This window comes from Lissotriton vulgaris, chromosome 3_1 (genome assembly GCF_964263255.1).
Source record: "Lissotriton vulgaris chromosome 3_1, aLisVul1.2, whole genome shotgun sequence".
Classification (NCBI taxonomy): domain Eukaryota; kingdom Metazoa; phylum Chordata; class Amphibia; order Caudata; family Salamandridae; genus Lissotriton; species Lissotriton vulgaris.
In genome coordinates, this window is record NC_141689.1 from 1,760,685,772 (window position 1) to 1,760,704,106 (window position 18,335).

Here is an 18,335-nt window from a genome sequence, read left to right on the forward strand (position 1 = left end):
TCCGAGTTGTGCGACCCTGGAACTAAATGTGCAGACTACAAGGCAACAATGTCTATCAGGAATAAATGCGTGTATAGCACAGTCTCACAACCGGAAAAATGTGCAAACCACCACTGGAAAACAATGCTAAATAAAAATGAAAAGCCAAATTGGAGACTAAATCTAAGTCACATAACAGTAGTTTTCAGTACTGTGGCTTTAACCAGTTTGATGTTTGCAAAGCATTCTGGGTATGAAAACTGAGTAATATCCACACAAGTCACACCACTGTGGACCCACCTGGGTGTCTATTTTTGAGGAATCTCTCGGTCTCCTTTGGCAGCAGCTGAACCCAGGCCCAAATACAACAATCACCCACATCGCAAGGTGAAATCTTAAGGTCAAATATTGGGTTTTGGGTCTTTCCGTTAGAATGAAAAATTCTGAGACACACAAGTGGGGTATCATTTTTATCAGTGGAAGTGTGGGAGGACAGAATAGGAGAACATTTTGTTACTATGAATTGAATTACTCTCCATTCTTGACATTCAAAAATAAGCCAGTGTACAGGAAATAACAACATATTTTGCTAAATGTCCTCTGGATTAGAATGGTTAACCCCAAATTTAGAGCTGTACAAATAATCTCTATTTCTATATTCAGAATCTTGGGCACATTTAAAAAATGCATAGTTTTCTGCATACCCATTTTTTATTCATTAGATTTTTACCAGATAAATTGATGCATGGTATATAATGAAAAATCATTGAAAGCTGCTGCTTAGTTATTGAGTCTGGGCAGGGTCGGACAGACCTATAAGGCAATCGGTCTGTGCCCTTGGGGTGGTCTAACAGGCCAGTGTGTTTTTATGGCTATTTTTGGACCAGTTTTATGGTCTGCTGGGCTGGTTTTTACTGTTAGTTTCCTCGATATTTAAAAACAATTGCCTTCCGATAGCTGAAAAACCTTGCAGTCTCCCATACCTTGCAAGACACTTGAACAGCATGTCTGCATGTTCAGAACTGCCTGATTAGCAAACACTGGGTCACTTTTCTAGCTATCTAAATCACTAATAGGGTACGCTTTTGGTGCCCAAGACTGACTCTGGGTATCGCATGTCTTTGCGGAACCAACAAACACTATATGTCCTTTTGACCAGAACAGTCTGATGGACACTTTAGTAACTCAATCATCTGGTCCAAAAATTATGGAGGAAAACTATATCAGCTATTTCTATTATGTCCTACTTATTGTCATTCTGTTTTTTTTTTATTTCAGCTTTTGGTGCAATTGGGAAAATATTCAGGGAACTACACTATCGACCCCTCTCTGAATCCCAAATATTATCTACTATTTTAGAAATGTATTTACCGTCTTCATCCATGGATTTTACACCCTGTTTTCACCTCAAACACCAAGTACCTAGGAACCAAAAAAATAAATTGCAAAAAATCAACAACCTACCACTTTGAGAAATGCAAAGAACTGTGGTTAAAAATACTATTAGTTTTATAGCTCTGCATGTTCATAGAAGCTGGAAAGAGGTGATTATTTTGTTGTTGTTGAAAGAAACATACTTTTACGCCTCACATATTTCAGAAAAATGTTGCTTTATTGTGGCTATTTTCTTGGTAACCTCAGGTGAAATAAACAAACCCAGAGTACCTGTAAAACTTCCAATCTTTCGGGGGGAGGTTCAAAAGTTCGTCTGGAAACCTTTTGTGGAAAAAACTTAGGAAGGCTTTGCGAAATGTGCCACAAATATAAAAATGTTTAAAAAAATCTAAGCAATGGGTGTAGGGGACTGCGAGGCCTCCACAGTTAAGGGGTGAGTTACATGTGTGTGTGTGTACCCTGATCTAGTCTTCCAGTGATCACCAGCTTCTCTTTGAAACAATAAGGGCTTCATTTGTTGTTTTGTTTTTGACCCACAGGTGTGTGCTGCTTCCTCTTTTGGCAATGAAGGCCCCTCCACAAAGCCTCTTCCTGCTGGTTGATTCAATTGACGAGGGCTGTACTATTACAGAAGGGGAACAGAGACAATCCGGCTTATCAGGAACCATTGCAGAGCTTTTAGCAGCTCACCACGAGTTCTTCCCTCCATGGCTGCTCCTCCTGTGCTCAGCCCGCAAGCAAAGTAAAGCAGTTACAAAAATGTTTACAGGTACGGTCAGATATTTATGCGACTGCTTAGTTATAATGCCTGCTATGTATGTAAAACTATTGTGGGAAAATTCGACAACATATCTGCTCTTCGAATGCTTATTTGCATGTTTGCTGAAATCGTAATGTTTCCAGGTTATGGCTACAGAGTATAACAAATGCCCCCATCTTGCAGTTAAACTAACATGTTTTATTAAAATGTCAGGAGTTACTGCCATTTAATATTTCAACCACATAATTCTTTAGGTCTCGCCTATTATTTCCCGCAGGGATTAATAGGAGAGTATATAGTAGGCAAGACAAAATCTCTACCAAGTGCGGATTAAGTCCAGTTCATGTGATGCACTCGTGTGAGACGCGCATGCACGTCAAACCCATCAGTCTCGCACCCATTTTCTCCCAGAGCCAGGCATCAGAAGCATCAGACTTCAAAGGAATCCCTTCCGCTCCCCCGCCACACCAGCCACGTCACAAACCACCATTTGTCGCATCATCGCATCAGACCCGCCACAGCAATGCCGAGAGCTTCAGACTTCAAAGGAATGCTCTCCCCCGCCCTCCTCTGCGCAATGCCAGAGCTTTTTTTTAAAATCATTTTTGTGCGCCACTCGCGGGCTGTTAGTGCCTTACAAACCCTGAAGCACTCACAAACGTCATGTCCATACATTTGTGGCTCCGACTTGTTTTCTCGGGCATCTTTCATTTTCAGTGTTGTTTTTAATGTGTAGCCAGCTGGGGCTTAAATCCGAATCGGTTTTCAGTTTGGCATTCACACCATCGCCCGGGGGATGAAAGCATAGTAAAACGTGCAAATGGCAGCAATTTTGTGCGGGTACTTGAAACCCGATCAGTCTCGTTATTTGTTGTTGTTTGTTTTCATTCAAGCTAATTACAGTGGAGGAATAAAGGTGATTCAGTCTTTCGACTTTGTCTGGTTTAAACTTTTTTTTAAAGTGCATGTAAAAAAGGTTAAGGTAATCTGTCATTAGTATTTATATTCCTGCCTTTTGTCATGGCTCATGGCGCCTCTCACAACTGTCCTTCCCCCCTCCCCCAGCCCCACCCCCACCACAGAGCGCGTCTCACGGCCGCGCAGCTGTGTCATAGCTTTCACTTTGCTTTCACGGCAGCGCAGTCGCGTCATTTTAAACTTTTCTTGTATTGCTATTGAGTTCTATTTATTATTAGGCAGCCAGTTTCACCACTGGGTATGACAGAAAGTAATTTGCATGCTGTTCGTTGTAAACACGAAGGCCTTTACATGTGATGAATATGGCGGGGTGGATAATGTGCGTGTTGGCGGGGATGTGTACATCCGGTGCTGTGTATTCTATTAGTAATACAAACGTGAAACCCAGTGCGACACTGCGCTTTCCCTAGAGATTCTACATGAAAGGAAATGTATTAACTACAAAAGTGTATATGCGACCTTCCTGACAATTAACTCAAGAATAACCTGTAAACACCACCGAGTAATGACACGGTCTACACTAAAACTGTCTATACTAAATGTACAATGACTCATCTATCCACTCATATTATGGGATCATATTAATCTGCTTTACACACTTGCTAAGAGGCAACCACTGCAGTAGCTTTTTAATGAAGTTGTTGTGCATCTATTCTATTTAAGCACCGCTATTTAATGTATATATTTGTTTCATGCACGTAGATTTTTTTTCATGTAGGCGAGAGAGTATGTTTGTGTGTAATATGGGAATACTATTTTTGGTTTTGATGACAATGTTATGTTTTACTGATCAGTGTTGTTTTCGGGATTATTTTCCATGTTCAAATAGAACTATGCAGCAACATAAAACTTAGAAGGCTATTCCATTTGTTGTACAGCATTTGTTGTTCTATACACCGTGGTCCTCCAAATCCAACTCCACCCTCCAAATCCAACTCCACCCTCCAAATCCAACTCCACCCTCCAAATCCAACTCCACCCTCCAAATCCAACTCCACCCTCCAAATCCAACTCCACCCTCCAAATCCAACTCCACCCTCCAAATCCAACTCCACCCTCCAACACTCGGGGACACCACCACATCACTCGGGGACACCACCACATCACTCGGGGACACCACCACATCACTCGGGGACACCACCACATCACTCGGGGACACCACCACATCACTCGGGGACACCACCACATCACTCGGGGACACCACCACATCACTCGGGGACACCACCACATCACTCTGGGGACACCACCACATCACTCTGGGGACACCACCACATCACTCGGGGGCACCACCACATCACTCAGCCGAACCACATCATCACTTTGTTGGTAAGCCTCCCCTCTTGCAAGACATTTTGAAAGATAAAAATGTTTGGAACAGTGAAGGCAGACGATATCCAGTTCTTGATTTGAGGTGCTACCTTCGACTGACTAAGTGCCACTGTTATATTAACAAGAAGTTGTCAAACTGCCACCCTGTCTTTCCTTGCTGTCTTCAATATCTGTATTTCTACAATCTAGCTTGCAAGATTCAGTTAAGATGTGTTATTCCCGTTCAGACACTGGAGATAAACTTTTTTATTTATTTGAGTTTGTTGAGAACAGTGAGCAGCATTCAGGAATGGCATAAACAGTAAGAATAAAATGCAACAAAAACTTAAGGATTATGAAATACATTTTAATATGTACAATAAAGCTGCATAGAAAGATATTATAAATATGAATAAAAATACATCTGATCCGGTAATGAAAGTGCTTAAAATATATTTGGGACGGTCAGCAAACGGGTGAGATGGGAGAGTGAAAAAATGATGGTTGATAAATAGAGACAAAAAAATAATAATAGAAACTGTAGACATATTTTGAAAAAGGGTAACAATATCAGAAAAATGCATTTATAAAATCATAAAAAAGTTTAAGAAAAAAGACAGAGAAATGAATGCAAGGTGGTTTCATTACTATAGCAGAATCGTTAATGGCTGTGCTGGCAAGTAAGCTAGATTAGTTATTATGAGCCATAAAAGATCTCACTCTATAGCTAACTATATAGGAGAGACTTAATTAGTATCCAGCCTATGATGAAAGCAGACAGCATTCCACCAAAACCTGAAAGTAACATTGTAAGCTTGTTTCCAATTAGATGATGTTCAATGAAAAGCAACAGGCAACAATAAATCTATGATTAATTGATGACTTGGAGCTAACTGAAACAAATAAGGAGCCAACCTTTCTAAGAAAATATTGGAAAAGTGAATAGTAACCTTAAAAAACTTGTTAATTTGTTGCCATACCAGCTTTAAAAACTGGAGAATAGAAGGACACTTAAACAACATATGTTTTAAATTTACATTTGAACAAGTGCAGTACTACCAAGAAGGACTTAAAGCTATAGAGAATGATTTAAAGGTCATGGGAGTAAATAATAAACGATGATAAAAAAAATAAAAAGTCTGTAAATTGTTTGCAGTCCGTGTAGGCGTATGGAGTACGCCAAATCTTATCCCATAGAGCAGTAGGGAAACACTCCAGCAGATCCTTTTTCCATATTAACTGAGTCTTTGATTTGAGTCTGTCAGTAGTAATGTGTAGTAACTTATGAATATTAGAGGCCGAGGGATTGGTAGCCAACAGTAGAAAAAATGTAGCAGACTTAGGTGAAAGTGAAGACATTTGAAGTAATTTTTAGATCTAATCAGTTAAGGTGATGCGGTGGAGTTCATATTGTGCTATAAAAGTAGAAGGTAAGTAAAATTTAGCTTGGAGATAAGGAAAAGATAAAATCTGATTGCTATTGAAAATCTGTAATAACCAGCACAATCCTCTATCTCTCCAAGTTTTCCAATATATAGAACGATTTTTAATCTGAATATATTCTATTATACTAAATAGATTCTTGTTGAAAAGTAGCAACTGAAGGCTAGGTAGAAGGAAGGAGAGGGGTCAAAATGTTACGAGAATGGGTAATGACTAAAGTACGCATTTGAGATAGATTTGCCATAAAAACCAATATTTCTTTAAAACCTAAAGGAAAGATAGGTTTTTCTAACAGCATCCATAAGGGAGAAGTAGGAGAGGTATCGAGTGAGCCAACGAGCAGATTGTTTTTAAGAAAATGCATAATGGTATTGCTTAAAAGTTGGAAATGTAAGACCCTTTCAGATTTCTTTTTTTAGGGTAGATAGAGCTATACAGGATGATTTACCTTTCCAAAGAAATGTTGGTCTATTCTTTGGTTATCAGCAATATGAATTGTAATCATGGAAATGATGTAGAGTACTATAGGAGTGAACATCCTTTTAATAGTCCATCCTGCCCCACCCAGAAAGAAACAGTGGGTGCCATTATTTAAGAGGATCGTTTAAAGTCTTTGTAATATGATCAAAGATCAATTTAAGTGTGTCTTTAATGGTCTCTGTAAACCATAATCTGAGATATTTTATTTTCTTTAGATCCAAGTGGAATTTGCATGAGCCAAGAGCTGTTTATATAAATAAATATTTGGGAGTAATATTTCAGATTTGTCGGTATTAAGCCAGTGTCCTGACAATTGGGTAAAAAAGAAACTTGTTTGAGGAACCGGAAGGGATGTGGCATGTTTGGAACAGTCTAAAAGATGTCATCAGCATAAACATTTTGATTTGCTGCTCTCCAATTTAAAACCCTGACGTGAGTGACTCTTGTTGAATTTTGGTTAAGTGTTTCAAAGGGATAGTAAATAAAAGGTGAGACAAATTACATACTTAGCGTACTTTCCTAAACAAAGTAAAATAATCAGAGAGGATACCGTTAACATATATTGCAGCTTTAAGACCTGAATACAATAAAGAAATGAAAGCAATCAATTTAGGTGGAAAACCAATCCATTTTAATGCACGAAACCTACATTCCAAACAAATCCTATCAAATGCTTTTTCTACATCGAAGGCAATAGCACCCATAGGATAATCCAATGTGGATGCCTTAAGACACAAGCATTATCAGATGCCACTCGGTCATTGACAAAACTGGATTGTTCTGGACCAGTGAGATCTGGTAGAATAGTATCAATGCGCAGTGCTAAAATGTAGGCAGCATTTTGTAATCTGTATTGACTAAGGGGATGGGGAAATAGTTTTTATATTGTGTAAGATCTTTATTTTCTTTAGGTTTTAAACAAATGGTGTCCTGAAGTGCCCTAAGAGGTTCTATTATTGATGAAAAAATTAAACCAAAGTAAAAGGTTGAGCAGGAGGAGTTTTGAAAAGTGACTGTAAATTTCAATGGAAAAACTATTAGGTCCTGTACCTTTCCCTCTTCGTGATATAGAGACTGCATGAGTGAATTTTGATAAAGAGATATCTACACCCAGTGATTCAGTATCAATAATTTAGGAGTGGGGGGGGATGCAAGGGACTGAAAGTAATTGGCCATATTTGATTGAGAAGATTGTATTTCTGGAGAGTAGAGATTTGTGTAAAAATTGACAAATTCATTTAAAATAACTTTGTCCTTAAAACGAACAACCCTTTTGGTATCCTTTAAAGATTCTATTTTAGTTATATTCTTTTTAATTTTTAAATAATTGATAAGTAATTTCCCATTCTATTTCGGCCACCATAGTATTGTGCAATGCTCTTTAGTAATAAATAGAAGCGCCATTGGTAGTTAATCTATTAAAAGTGATTTGGGCATCTATTAAGTTTTGTAAGGCAACCTCTTCTTTGAATGATGTAGGTGTACTTCTGTTTTTTAGGTTTCGCCTTTTCAGAGTTTGCACTGTCTCTTCGAGACATTCTGTATTGAGGTATAGACTTGAAGCTCCGCCCCTTTCTCCCATCTTTTCAATTGGCTGCTGTTACTGCCCTTTCTAAATCATTGCTTTTGATCCATGATTAGGCTTAATAGTCCCTCCTTATTGCCAGCTTTTCTCTTTCTGTAACCTCCCATGAGGACTGGCCCTCCTACTTGTGTTTTTACTCAGTAGGTTTTAATTAGAGCCCCGCAACACTATTTTCTAAAACAGTTTTCTCCTGCCTGCTGTTAATGACAGGACACGCTCTACCGCAACGCTTTTTACTAACTCTTCGTGTTGCCCGCTTAATGGGCGTTGCGCTATATTATGAGCTCCCAGCTGCACCAACGCCTCGCTTCATGGTTTGTGAAGCTGGTGCCGTTGTCTAGTCCGTTGCACCCATGTTGTTGGATATCTTCCACTTAGCCCAGCAGTACACAGGAAGCGCAGCCTGTGAATTGGACCATAGTACATAATGTAAATATAATTCATGTATTTTCAGGGGTAGGGTGAAACTACTCTGTTCATTCCTGAATGCTTTCCATTGGATTCTCGGGACATCCAGATTTCCTTTGTGGATATGCCTTTGATGGCTCTGGGCTGTGGTGAGAATGCTTATATTGCCTTGGAGAAATGTTATTGCAACAGAGCTGCGCCCTGGCCACTGGTGTTACTTTCCCCAGCTCATAAGTTCCATCATCTATACAGCGAATACTAGTGGAGTCTCACACATTACCATTGGCAACTTTGTCAGCCTCTGCATTAGCCCAGGCAGATGTTTATGGTGGCAGAGAAAAGGGAGGTTCCAAGGGGCTGGGCCATCAACCACAGCACCAATCCGGTTTGCTGCCTTTGCCTGGCACAATCGTCAAATCTCTTTAGTTCTTCCTCCACTCGAATGGTGAAACTGAACACACCCTTTGGACAAAATCTGCATCTCCAATGACATAGCGCAGGACCTCTGGGGGTGGATGACTGACTCCAGTCTGATGTGCAGCAAGCTGTTGTTCTAGTCACTTCTTGACCTCAGGGTAGTGACAGATTCATCCTTTTTTGACTGGATGAAGTGGAAATTGGAGATCTCTCAACTCAGATTATGAAGCACTAGCCCATAAATCTTCCAAAGCTATGAGCCATGTGGCTGCCCTAAAGTCCTCTCTGCCATTCTTTAGGACCAGGTTGATTCAAGTGCCCACCCGCAACACGACCGCCATGTAGTAATGAATGAATGAATGAAGCCGTTTGAGTTGGGGTCTTGTTCCCTCTGTCCGAAAGCTTGGTGGCTTTGGCAAGGACTGTCAGTCGCCTAGTAGAATTCCTCAACATCCAGGTGCGCACACTCAGCTGACCTCATCTACTGATCATGAGAGGGCATACCCTTGGTAGATATAGTGGCTACCTCCTGAAAATACCCATTGTCCAGCCTTTTGTTCTTTAGAGATCCTCCTCAAGGGCCTGTAGGAGACCCATTATGCCTTCGGTCTGATTTGAGCGTCTGCTTCTGCCATTGAACCTGTAGGGACTGAATAAAGTTGGGTGGGATGAGCACAGATTATTCTGTGGCCCCCAGTTTATACGAGAAATGTCTGGTAATCTGGACTGCTGACTATGAGGATATGCCCTCCCCTTCGGCTTCCTCCTTGGAAGGATTCTCTGAACAAATAAAGGCAGGGTGCTGCACCCAAATCCGCACAATCTATACCTTCATGCATGGAGGTTAAGCAAAACCAACTGAGGGGCTTTGTTATTCAATCTCCGATATTAGTTTACATTTGGCTGCTCACAATCCTTCTACCACACAAAAATATTCAGGCCCCTGGCCCAGGTTTATTACCTGGTACACAGATAGTTTCATTCTGCAGGCTGGATTGTTTAATAATCTTTTGTTCAGGTTATCTTTGGACCAGCAATGCTTTTCACTGAGCATGGTTGAAGTTACTTCTCATCCCTTCCTTTGTTTGCCTGATTAGCCCTTATTATTCAAATCTCCCTTTGTGATGCGTTTCAAAAACTTTTTTCATGTGTTTCCCCTTGCCTCTTTCCTTATGCTGTAGTGGACCCTCAATTTGGTTACCACATTTTTCAAATACATTCCTTTCAAGCCTCCTTATAGTTGTACTCTGATACTCTTGACTGGGAAGACTGTGCTTCACATTGCCATCACTTCTGTGCATTTTTATTGGACTACAGGCCTCTTCAGTCCAGCCTCCATATACTACCTTTTAGTCTGACAAACGAGTGCTTAGGACTGCTGCTTGATTTCTCCTAAAAGTGGTCTCTTTTCCACATGGGGTAGTTCATCACACTCCCTATATTCTTCTCTCTGCCACAATCCTTTAAAGATTAGGAGAGGAGACACCTGTTGTATCCACAGCATGGCCTTTGTTTCTGCATTGGTGGAACTAAGGAGCACAGGGTGGTTGATCAGCTTTTTCCTGGGATAGAAAAAGCAGTTCAAAACTGGACCTTGTCCTGTTGATTTGTGTTTATCTGGCGAAAAACGACCCTTGTAAAGGGCCTTGGGTTCATTCCACCAGCAATTGGACACTACTTCTCTTTTGGCTCGGGCTGCTCAGTTTTGGACATGTACCAGGCAGCCACGTGGGCTTTGATCATACAATTGGGCACTACTACATCAATTCACATGCCTGCACAGAGCATCATTTTTACCTGTTAAGTCATTCAGTGTTCTGGGGTAAACTTCTTCTTTTGACGCCCACCTCCTGGGGGCTGTGGGGCGTGTGGCGTCGCAGCAGTATCGATGTACAAGCTGAGGAATCTGCATTTAGAAATATTGATCACTAGAATACATTATTAACGCTCTTTCCGATTCTCTTAAGCGCATGTTGCTCGCTATCCTTTTCCCTATTACTTGGAGTCAATGTTTAGTTAATAATAAAGTCCTAAGTTAGGTTTTGCTACCAAATGATGAAATTGCTAGCTATGCATTGTGTTTTTGACTGTGCAATGTCTAATAATTAAGATGGCTATTAACGAACAGGGGTATTGCGTTTACCTCATCTCTGTGCTGTGTCTGTAGAAGAACTGGGTTGGGACAAAGGATAATGATGCCTAGTGGCGCTGGACAGTAGCTTTTCAAGAGTTTCAAGATCCTTTCTTGCGCCCGGGCATAATCTCAAGGTGAAGAATTTATGGTTGATAGAGTATCCACCAGAAAAATTGTGTGAAGTGAGATAAGTAACTTATTCACCAGTTCAACTTTTTCGATAGTTTGTCTTCTGGAGTTTAAAAAGAGAGAGGATGAGAGAAAATGGAATCTGTGTCCCTGCTAAAGTTGGGCCTGTCGGAGAATAAAAATAAAAATTAGTCTAAGAGATTCCAGGCACAGGAAATCTCCAGGTCCACAAACTGACGAAGGAGATGGTGGACTTTCAGCTGCAATGAACAGCATAGTCCTCTTCATTTTGCATGGTGCTCCCCAGGATGCTGCTTTGCCCCTGCCATCTCCTAGGATGAGGCTGCTTGTGTTAGGCTTTCTGATTGTGAGACCTCTGCCTAGGTTGCCTACCTGAATTCTCTAATGTAGCCAGTCCGTTGTAGATAATTTGACTGCTGTTTTTTTACTCCCATTTATCTCAAATGAAGAAGTGTCTTTACTGACATTATAGATGCTGATTTTATGTATGTGTTCTGCATTATTTGTTTAGGTCTGTAAACTGAACAAGCACTGGTAAAGCCAATACATGTGGCTTTGTCCACTAGTTTTTTGGCTTTTCCAATACAAGTATTGTCCTGTGTTTTTTCTAACCTTTGTTAGGTATGCTACCAAACCTTCGCCGATTTAAAAAATATATCAAAACCCAGCTAAAAGTAAAAATATTGTTACGAAATATTTGGCTAAAGACTTTATTCCTTATGTATATTACTTAGAACAACAAGTGAAAAACGTATTGTTTTGCTGGTATTTCATATTGACTTGTATGGGAAATTGTATGAATCCATACTAAATTGACTAGAATGCTGAGGTTGATGTACATGTTTTGACATTTCCCACTAGGTTCATTTGGGCCACAGTGGGTTGACAACTTAGGTAGTGGGGTGTAGATCTGTAACCTTGAAGGGAACAAATACCGAAGCTGTCTATATATGATGCACAAAGAGTGATGTGTTACCAATAAGACCACCACTACCATTTGTAAATATTGTTTAACTTAAGGAAACTACTTTGTGTGTAGCTGTGCACCTTGTGAGATAGGAGAATGCCAGCACTCACAGTGAAGATAGCCAGTGGTTGAAGCCACATGCTGTATGGTGTAGTGGGTGGAGGAAAATTGCACTGACACAGTAACAGGCCAGAAATGAAGATGGCCGACTGAGAAATCCATTAAATCAAAATGTATAGACCTACTCCAGAAAAGCATACAAATAATAATAATAAAAAAGTAAAAGGTTCAATAATAAATATTTGATATTCCCCTTTTTGCATATTATGTTCTAATAACCAGTTCCTCGGATGGCCATATCGGGGTCCTGTGACACATTTAATAAAAAAAGCTTTGAATGAATATATAGTCTCCAACCTAATTCTCTTTCCAAAGTGAGGTCGGAGAGACAGATGTAATGAAATCTAACTGGTTTGATTTCCTTGGGGTACAATACACCAACCACATTTTGACTGAGCCTACAACTCCTAAATGAGATTTCAAGAACAAGGCGTGCTGTGATTGATGCTCACAAAAATAGTGCAGCATAGTAAAACGCTTGCATAAATGCCTGACTTCTTTAATGTACCTTTATATGAATGCAGATCTTTGCATGATCAAACATACAAGGGTCAAAGAATGTGATGGGCATAGAGGCACAAAAATGTTAAATCGAACCTCGATGCCTTGTATTGAATAGCTTTCATTCAGCAGAAAATGTAGCCGATGACCAACATGTTCTGAGATTCTTGTGGTGGATCACTGCTGAGCCGATCATTCATGCTGGCAATCACTGCCTGAACAGGAAATATTTTTGAGCGTTCAGAAAAGATTTATGCTGGTAATGTTTACCTCCGCCTAGGGTTTCTACCTGAATTCCTTGCCCTCCTGCGGATTTTCACCAGTGTTAGGAAACTCGACTGTTAAACACCCTGATTTGTTGCCTTAGAGAGGCTATGTTCTTAGACCTAGAACAGATGGTTGTGGATCGTGTCATCAGTTGTCATTTGAGATGTCATCAGTGAAGTCACTGAACATGTCATTAGTGATATTTTTATATGTGAGTTCATAAGCAGTGTATAGTGGGGGCACAAATTGCAGTTAGCTCAGTAAACTATAACTGGTGAATTTCCCTTTTTTTAATTTAAAATTGCATTTCTAACTGACATTTTCAGCTAACTATAACCTCACTTTAACCTACTTTGTTTTTTTCAGAGAATTTTTAAACCTTATCTTATCGTAAACAATGATATTAATACAAGACCTGACTATATTATTACTTTAACCTCTGTGTTTTTTAGACGTTCCTAGTGGGCTGCGCAGGTCATGCTGCCTCAGACTCGTATGAGAAGGGGGGGGGGGGGGGGGGGTCATTTTTATCCATTTATAGTTTCAATTATCAGCATGATTTTGGTAGAGGCAAATGCGTGCTGTTTGCTTCCCGAGCCCTGCATCAATCCACAGAACCAGCAGATTTTTTTCTTTGTGTATATTGAATCGTTTATGAAACCCTGCGGTGTCCATATAAACAGAAGCGTGAAACTACCCAAAAATATTTTGAAATGGCTATTAAGTTGTCCCTTCACCTAAGGTGCGGGGTGAACGACGCTCTTGCACTTGTATAAGGGCATATGATGCCTGAAATTCAATGAGCCCCGGTGGTGTTTCTGTATTTGCCCAAGGCACTGGTAGTCTTTTAGCTTCTCCAGTTGCTAAAGTTCATGGTGAAAATCATTATTATTTTTTTTTTTTTTAAGAAAGCAGAAAACATAATCATGGACGTTGTTTTGGAAACACTTCCCTTTTGGTTAGGGAAACTTTAGGAAAATGCTTTTAAAAGCTGCATAAACAGTGAAAGGCTTGAAGCGTTTACCAAAAGCTTCCAACATATAGTTCTCTTTCCTTAGATTATTCTGTAATGCTTTAACCTTAACCAACACTCAAAGCTGTTCTTCTAGGACATGTAATGCAACACGTATATACATTTTAATGGAACAAATGGTTTCATTAGTGGAACATTAAAAATAAATACAAACTTAAGTCTTACAGTAGGCCCTACAGTCAAAAATGCTTCATTGTTCTGGTTTTCCGACAACTGGATTTGAAGTGAAACATGAAAATGATGTACTTTATTTCGTGTGGGGGCTAGACAGAGAATCTATGATTGATTTACAGGGAGAAGTGAAGTTTTCTCCCATTCAACATAATATCCTTCCAAGGATATGCAGTCTGACATGTTATGGATATAATGAGCCCAAAATGCTTTAATCTCCTACTTTTTCAACCTTTCCATTTCTACCTTGAATGAAAATTTATTTTGTTTTTATCACAGAAAGTGCAGCAAACGATTTCAACAATAAATCTGGCCAGGGTCATTCTCTCACGGTTAGTGTCGCAGAGAATAGTTTCCATTTTGCATGATCTCTATTTTAGATAAATCGAAGGGTTCTGATTTTACCTGCCCAATGTTTGCTGTTGTGGATCTAGGAAAGATCATTTTTGTGAATCCAAGATCACCCTCTTTCCTGGCAATGATGTAGAGTTCTAAAGTAATGGCAAGCTCCAACAGCCTTGATATGTGGTTGGTGGTGTCCGCATAAGGCTTGCAGCTAGCTTGAGTTAAAAATCTAAAACTTATGTACAGTTGAAGCAAGGAAATCCTGAAACGAGAGCCATGTCTGTTTCCCCTTCTGGATCTTATCTGCTAGACATTATGGAAAGCATGTGATAGTAGCAGTGTCCCTACTCTTTGAAGTAGTACTATATTGTCCTCTGTGTCAAATATGTTGCAGAGGTCTAGCCTTCTGACCAAAATGTTTAGTCTTTATCCACCACGCTAAAAGCATAATTAGAAAAGTCTTGCAGTGCAGTCTTTGGTCCATGTCTGCATCGGATTTCAGCTAAGAGCTAAGAAAGCCAATTGTTACAGTCTAAGAATAACTAAAGTTGCACTTTACAGGAAAAGAGTAAGCAGACTGGTAGTGATGGCAAAACTGATGACTGTTTTCAAACAGAAATTAATATCTAGTTTGGCAATTTGAAATAACAAAGTAACAGTGGTTTGCAAGTTAGAATGACTCGTTGGGAGGGGGTGTCTTCTGAATGGCCCTGGACAGCGTGCTTCCCTGCCCAGTGTAAGTCACTGGAAAGTGGCTGTAGGTTTTTCCGATGTCTACCTCATTGAACATGACAATCACCTCTATCCTCTGATGGTCTTTCTGTTAATATGGATTGACATCCTCTGGCTTTGTTCATAAGTCGAGGGGGTATGCATTGTGCATCCCTCTTTTAAAGAGAGTGCCTATTGCTCCCCTCTGCCCAGGCAATGATAGACTGACTGTGGTGGCACAATTTATCTATATTCAGGGAGACCTGTACCTCTTGAGAGGGTCTTCCTAGCTGCTTCCTCAGAGTAAAGTCTGTGCAGTCTCCCGTACCTGCGTTATTTTTTCCTCTATCATGTCTGGGATGCTTGATTTGAGAGCCAGTGGGTTCACTGGGTGAGTATGGTGAGCCATTGATTTTAATGTAAGCCAAGATGGTACATGTTCTACTGGACATCCCCAGCTCTCCCTTACCCATTCCTTGTAAAAGCTTGATGAGTTGGAGAAGGCACCAGTCTTAATTATATTTAGCTACGACTCACTCTGCTGGAACAAACCCCTCCCTTTCTGCAGGGTGATGGTCACAGCCTCTTAGCCTGGAATAATTTAATATTCCTCTCTGGGTATAGCCCACAATCATCAAGAAACTTTGAAGCGGAGCAACAGGCCTTCCTCATGTACTGATCACTCAGTGAACATGCAAGAAATATGCACCAAGATTGTAAGGTGCACCCACGATTCAAAAGTAACACACGCCTGTAACGTCAATATAATAAATTCGGTATTAGTTGAGTGGGGCGGGGAGGGGCGGCCGGTTGTAGCCTCCACTCAAAAAATAAACACAATCCTTGTAAGGGTGAACCACAAAAGTCACTAAATATACCTAAGCTTAACACTCAACTAGCTGGGTACAAAGCAGTCCGGCTTCCCTGAGAGGCAATGCAAAGTATTTATGCAGCACTCGAACAGTAATAAACTGAAAACCCAACACAATAACAATCCCAAACCAATTTAGAAAAGGAGTACACTTTAATACATTTTAATTTTAATAAAACAAAATGACAACATTGAATCAGTAGAACTGGACATATGAATTTTAAAAAAGTCTTAAGTGAAACTAGCACCAAGAAGCACACAGTGCCTCTTGCCGTTATCTGCTCATGCTGGACCGGGGGGAAAAATCACATGTTGAGGCTGACTGTGAATTGGATACATAGACGAGGTTAGCCCTGTGGAAGAGTTACCTTCTCAAAGCCCACGCAAAGAGTTTGGTCACTATGAGGATGCTAACGCGAGGAGCAGGTCGAGCATCATGGATGAGCATCACTTTACCGTGATGCGCTAGTTGTATCTGGAGCTTTGCGTTGGTTGATCGTTACGGGATGGTCGCTGTCAGCTTGAAGAGCAGGCTGTGCTGGAGCTTCAGATTGGCAGTAGATTCTCGACGCAAAGAGGTGACTATGCAGTCACAAGGCGTCTAAAACTTCTGTAACATGCCCTTTCCTTGAGACTGAGTTTTCAATTATGCCAGCCAAGGGTCCGGTACCTCTGGGGAAGCTCTTTGGGGTCAGGACTCACACCAACTGAGGCCAGCAGCATGACCCATGCAGATCCACTTGGTGCTGGTCAGCTGGGTCGTTGCAGGGAGGCCTAAATAAGCTTGTTGTGGTTCTGTAGCACACGCAGACGGTCATCCAATTGATCCTTTGAGTCCTCTGGGTAGCCTGGGTTCAAAAGAAGCAGGTCCAGTCTTCCTTCTTCAGTCAGCAGGGCACGTCCCTCTTCCACAGACAGCAGGGCAGTCCTTCTGAAGGCCCGCAAGTGTATTCATGAGAGGTTCTGAAGATATTGTTTTTATACCAAGTGCCAGCCTTTGTGTGGGGGAATTCCCTCACCTACTCCCAAAACTAGTTCTGGTCTGTTCTTCCCCTGGTCCTGATTCCAAACTCTCTTGGGGTACAAAGGCAAGGGTAGGCCTTGTGTGAGGTTTCTTTGTGTGGGCTGCAGACAGGCACCTTTGACGTTTAATCTGAGCAGGGCACTGCTCCTCCCCAGCCCTCTTATCGGGAAGACTCTCTCCTCTCATACCTAGGCCTCTGTGGTCTAAAAATCAGGAAGCAATACATTACCCACAACAGGGGACTCCTTCACAATCCTGTGGCCCAGGGCACTAACAGGACATCACTTTAGCACTAACAGGATTTTAAATTACAATTAATTTTAGTGTAAACATTTTTCTATCCGTTCCTGATCTGAAGTTAACTCTTAAGTGTAACAAAGCAACTCTTTGTTTGTCTATGGGAGAGATAGCCTTACAGCAGTAAAAAACGATTTGGGATTTTTTCTCTACCAGGACATTAACACTTTAATCAACATGTTCCGAGTTTTAAATATTGTGTACCCTGCCCTATAAATCTTTAGGTTGACATCAGTATTAAAAAGGAAAGTTTAGACTTGGCAAAAGGTTTATGTTGGCAAGTCAAAGTGGCAGTTTGAAACTGCATTACAAGCATCAGTGGCAGGCTTGATCGGTTTCAAAAGGTTGCTTTAGTAGTTGGCACAATGAGTACTTCAGCCCACTCGTAGCATTTATTTTCAGGCCCTGGGTTTATGTGGTGCCATTTACTAGGGACCTAAAAGTAATTTAAATGTGCCAATTAAGTGTAGGCCAATTTTGCCATGTTTTAAGGAGAGAGCACAGGCACTTCAGCATCTGTTGGCAGGGATAAAGTGTGCAGATCCCTAATGGTTTCAAAAGCGTGTTCAGCAAAGTAAGGGAGTGAAGGCAAATATTTTGAGGGAATACCACTTCAAGGATGTCCTATCTAACAATCGGGGAAGCAAGCGTCTGAGATCTCTATTTAAGGTGTATTTTGTTTCTTGACCAGCCACACACGGGGTGGCAGAAGTAAGGAGAGATCCAGGAGTGAAATCCACAAATTTTATTGCTGTTGCCCATTCCACCCTCTCCTACTACAAGTCTGGACTTGGGAATTGTCTCAGTGACGGATTACCTGTTAAAAGAATGTGCCTGTCTGATGGAAGTAGCTGAGATTCAGCTCATCAGGCAGCATCCCAGCAGAGAAAGCAATATCTGTGAGGCTTGGGGAGGTGGTTGTTGCTTTGAAACACAAGGAGACTCCACAAACCTGTTCAAGATAAGTAAACCTGCTTCACATCAACATTGA

At 40.8% G+C, this 18,335-nt stretch overlaps 1 protein-coding gene across 1 annotated transcript in view; it reads left to right on the plus strand.

Moving 5' to 3' along the window:
• Positions 1–18,335, plus strand: part of ANKRD50 (ankyrin repeat domain 50) — a 146,980-nt gene that overhangs the window by 83,339 nt on the left and 45,306 nt on the right. Inside the window, exon 3 of the mRNA XM_086962186.1 lies at positions 1,914–2,143. Within this exon, the coding sequence (XP_086818312.1) occupies positions 1,914–2,143 (230 nt within the window). The remainder of the gene's footprint in view (positions 1–1,913; positions 2,144–18,335) is intronic.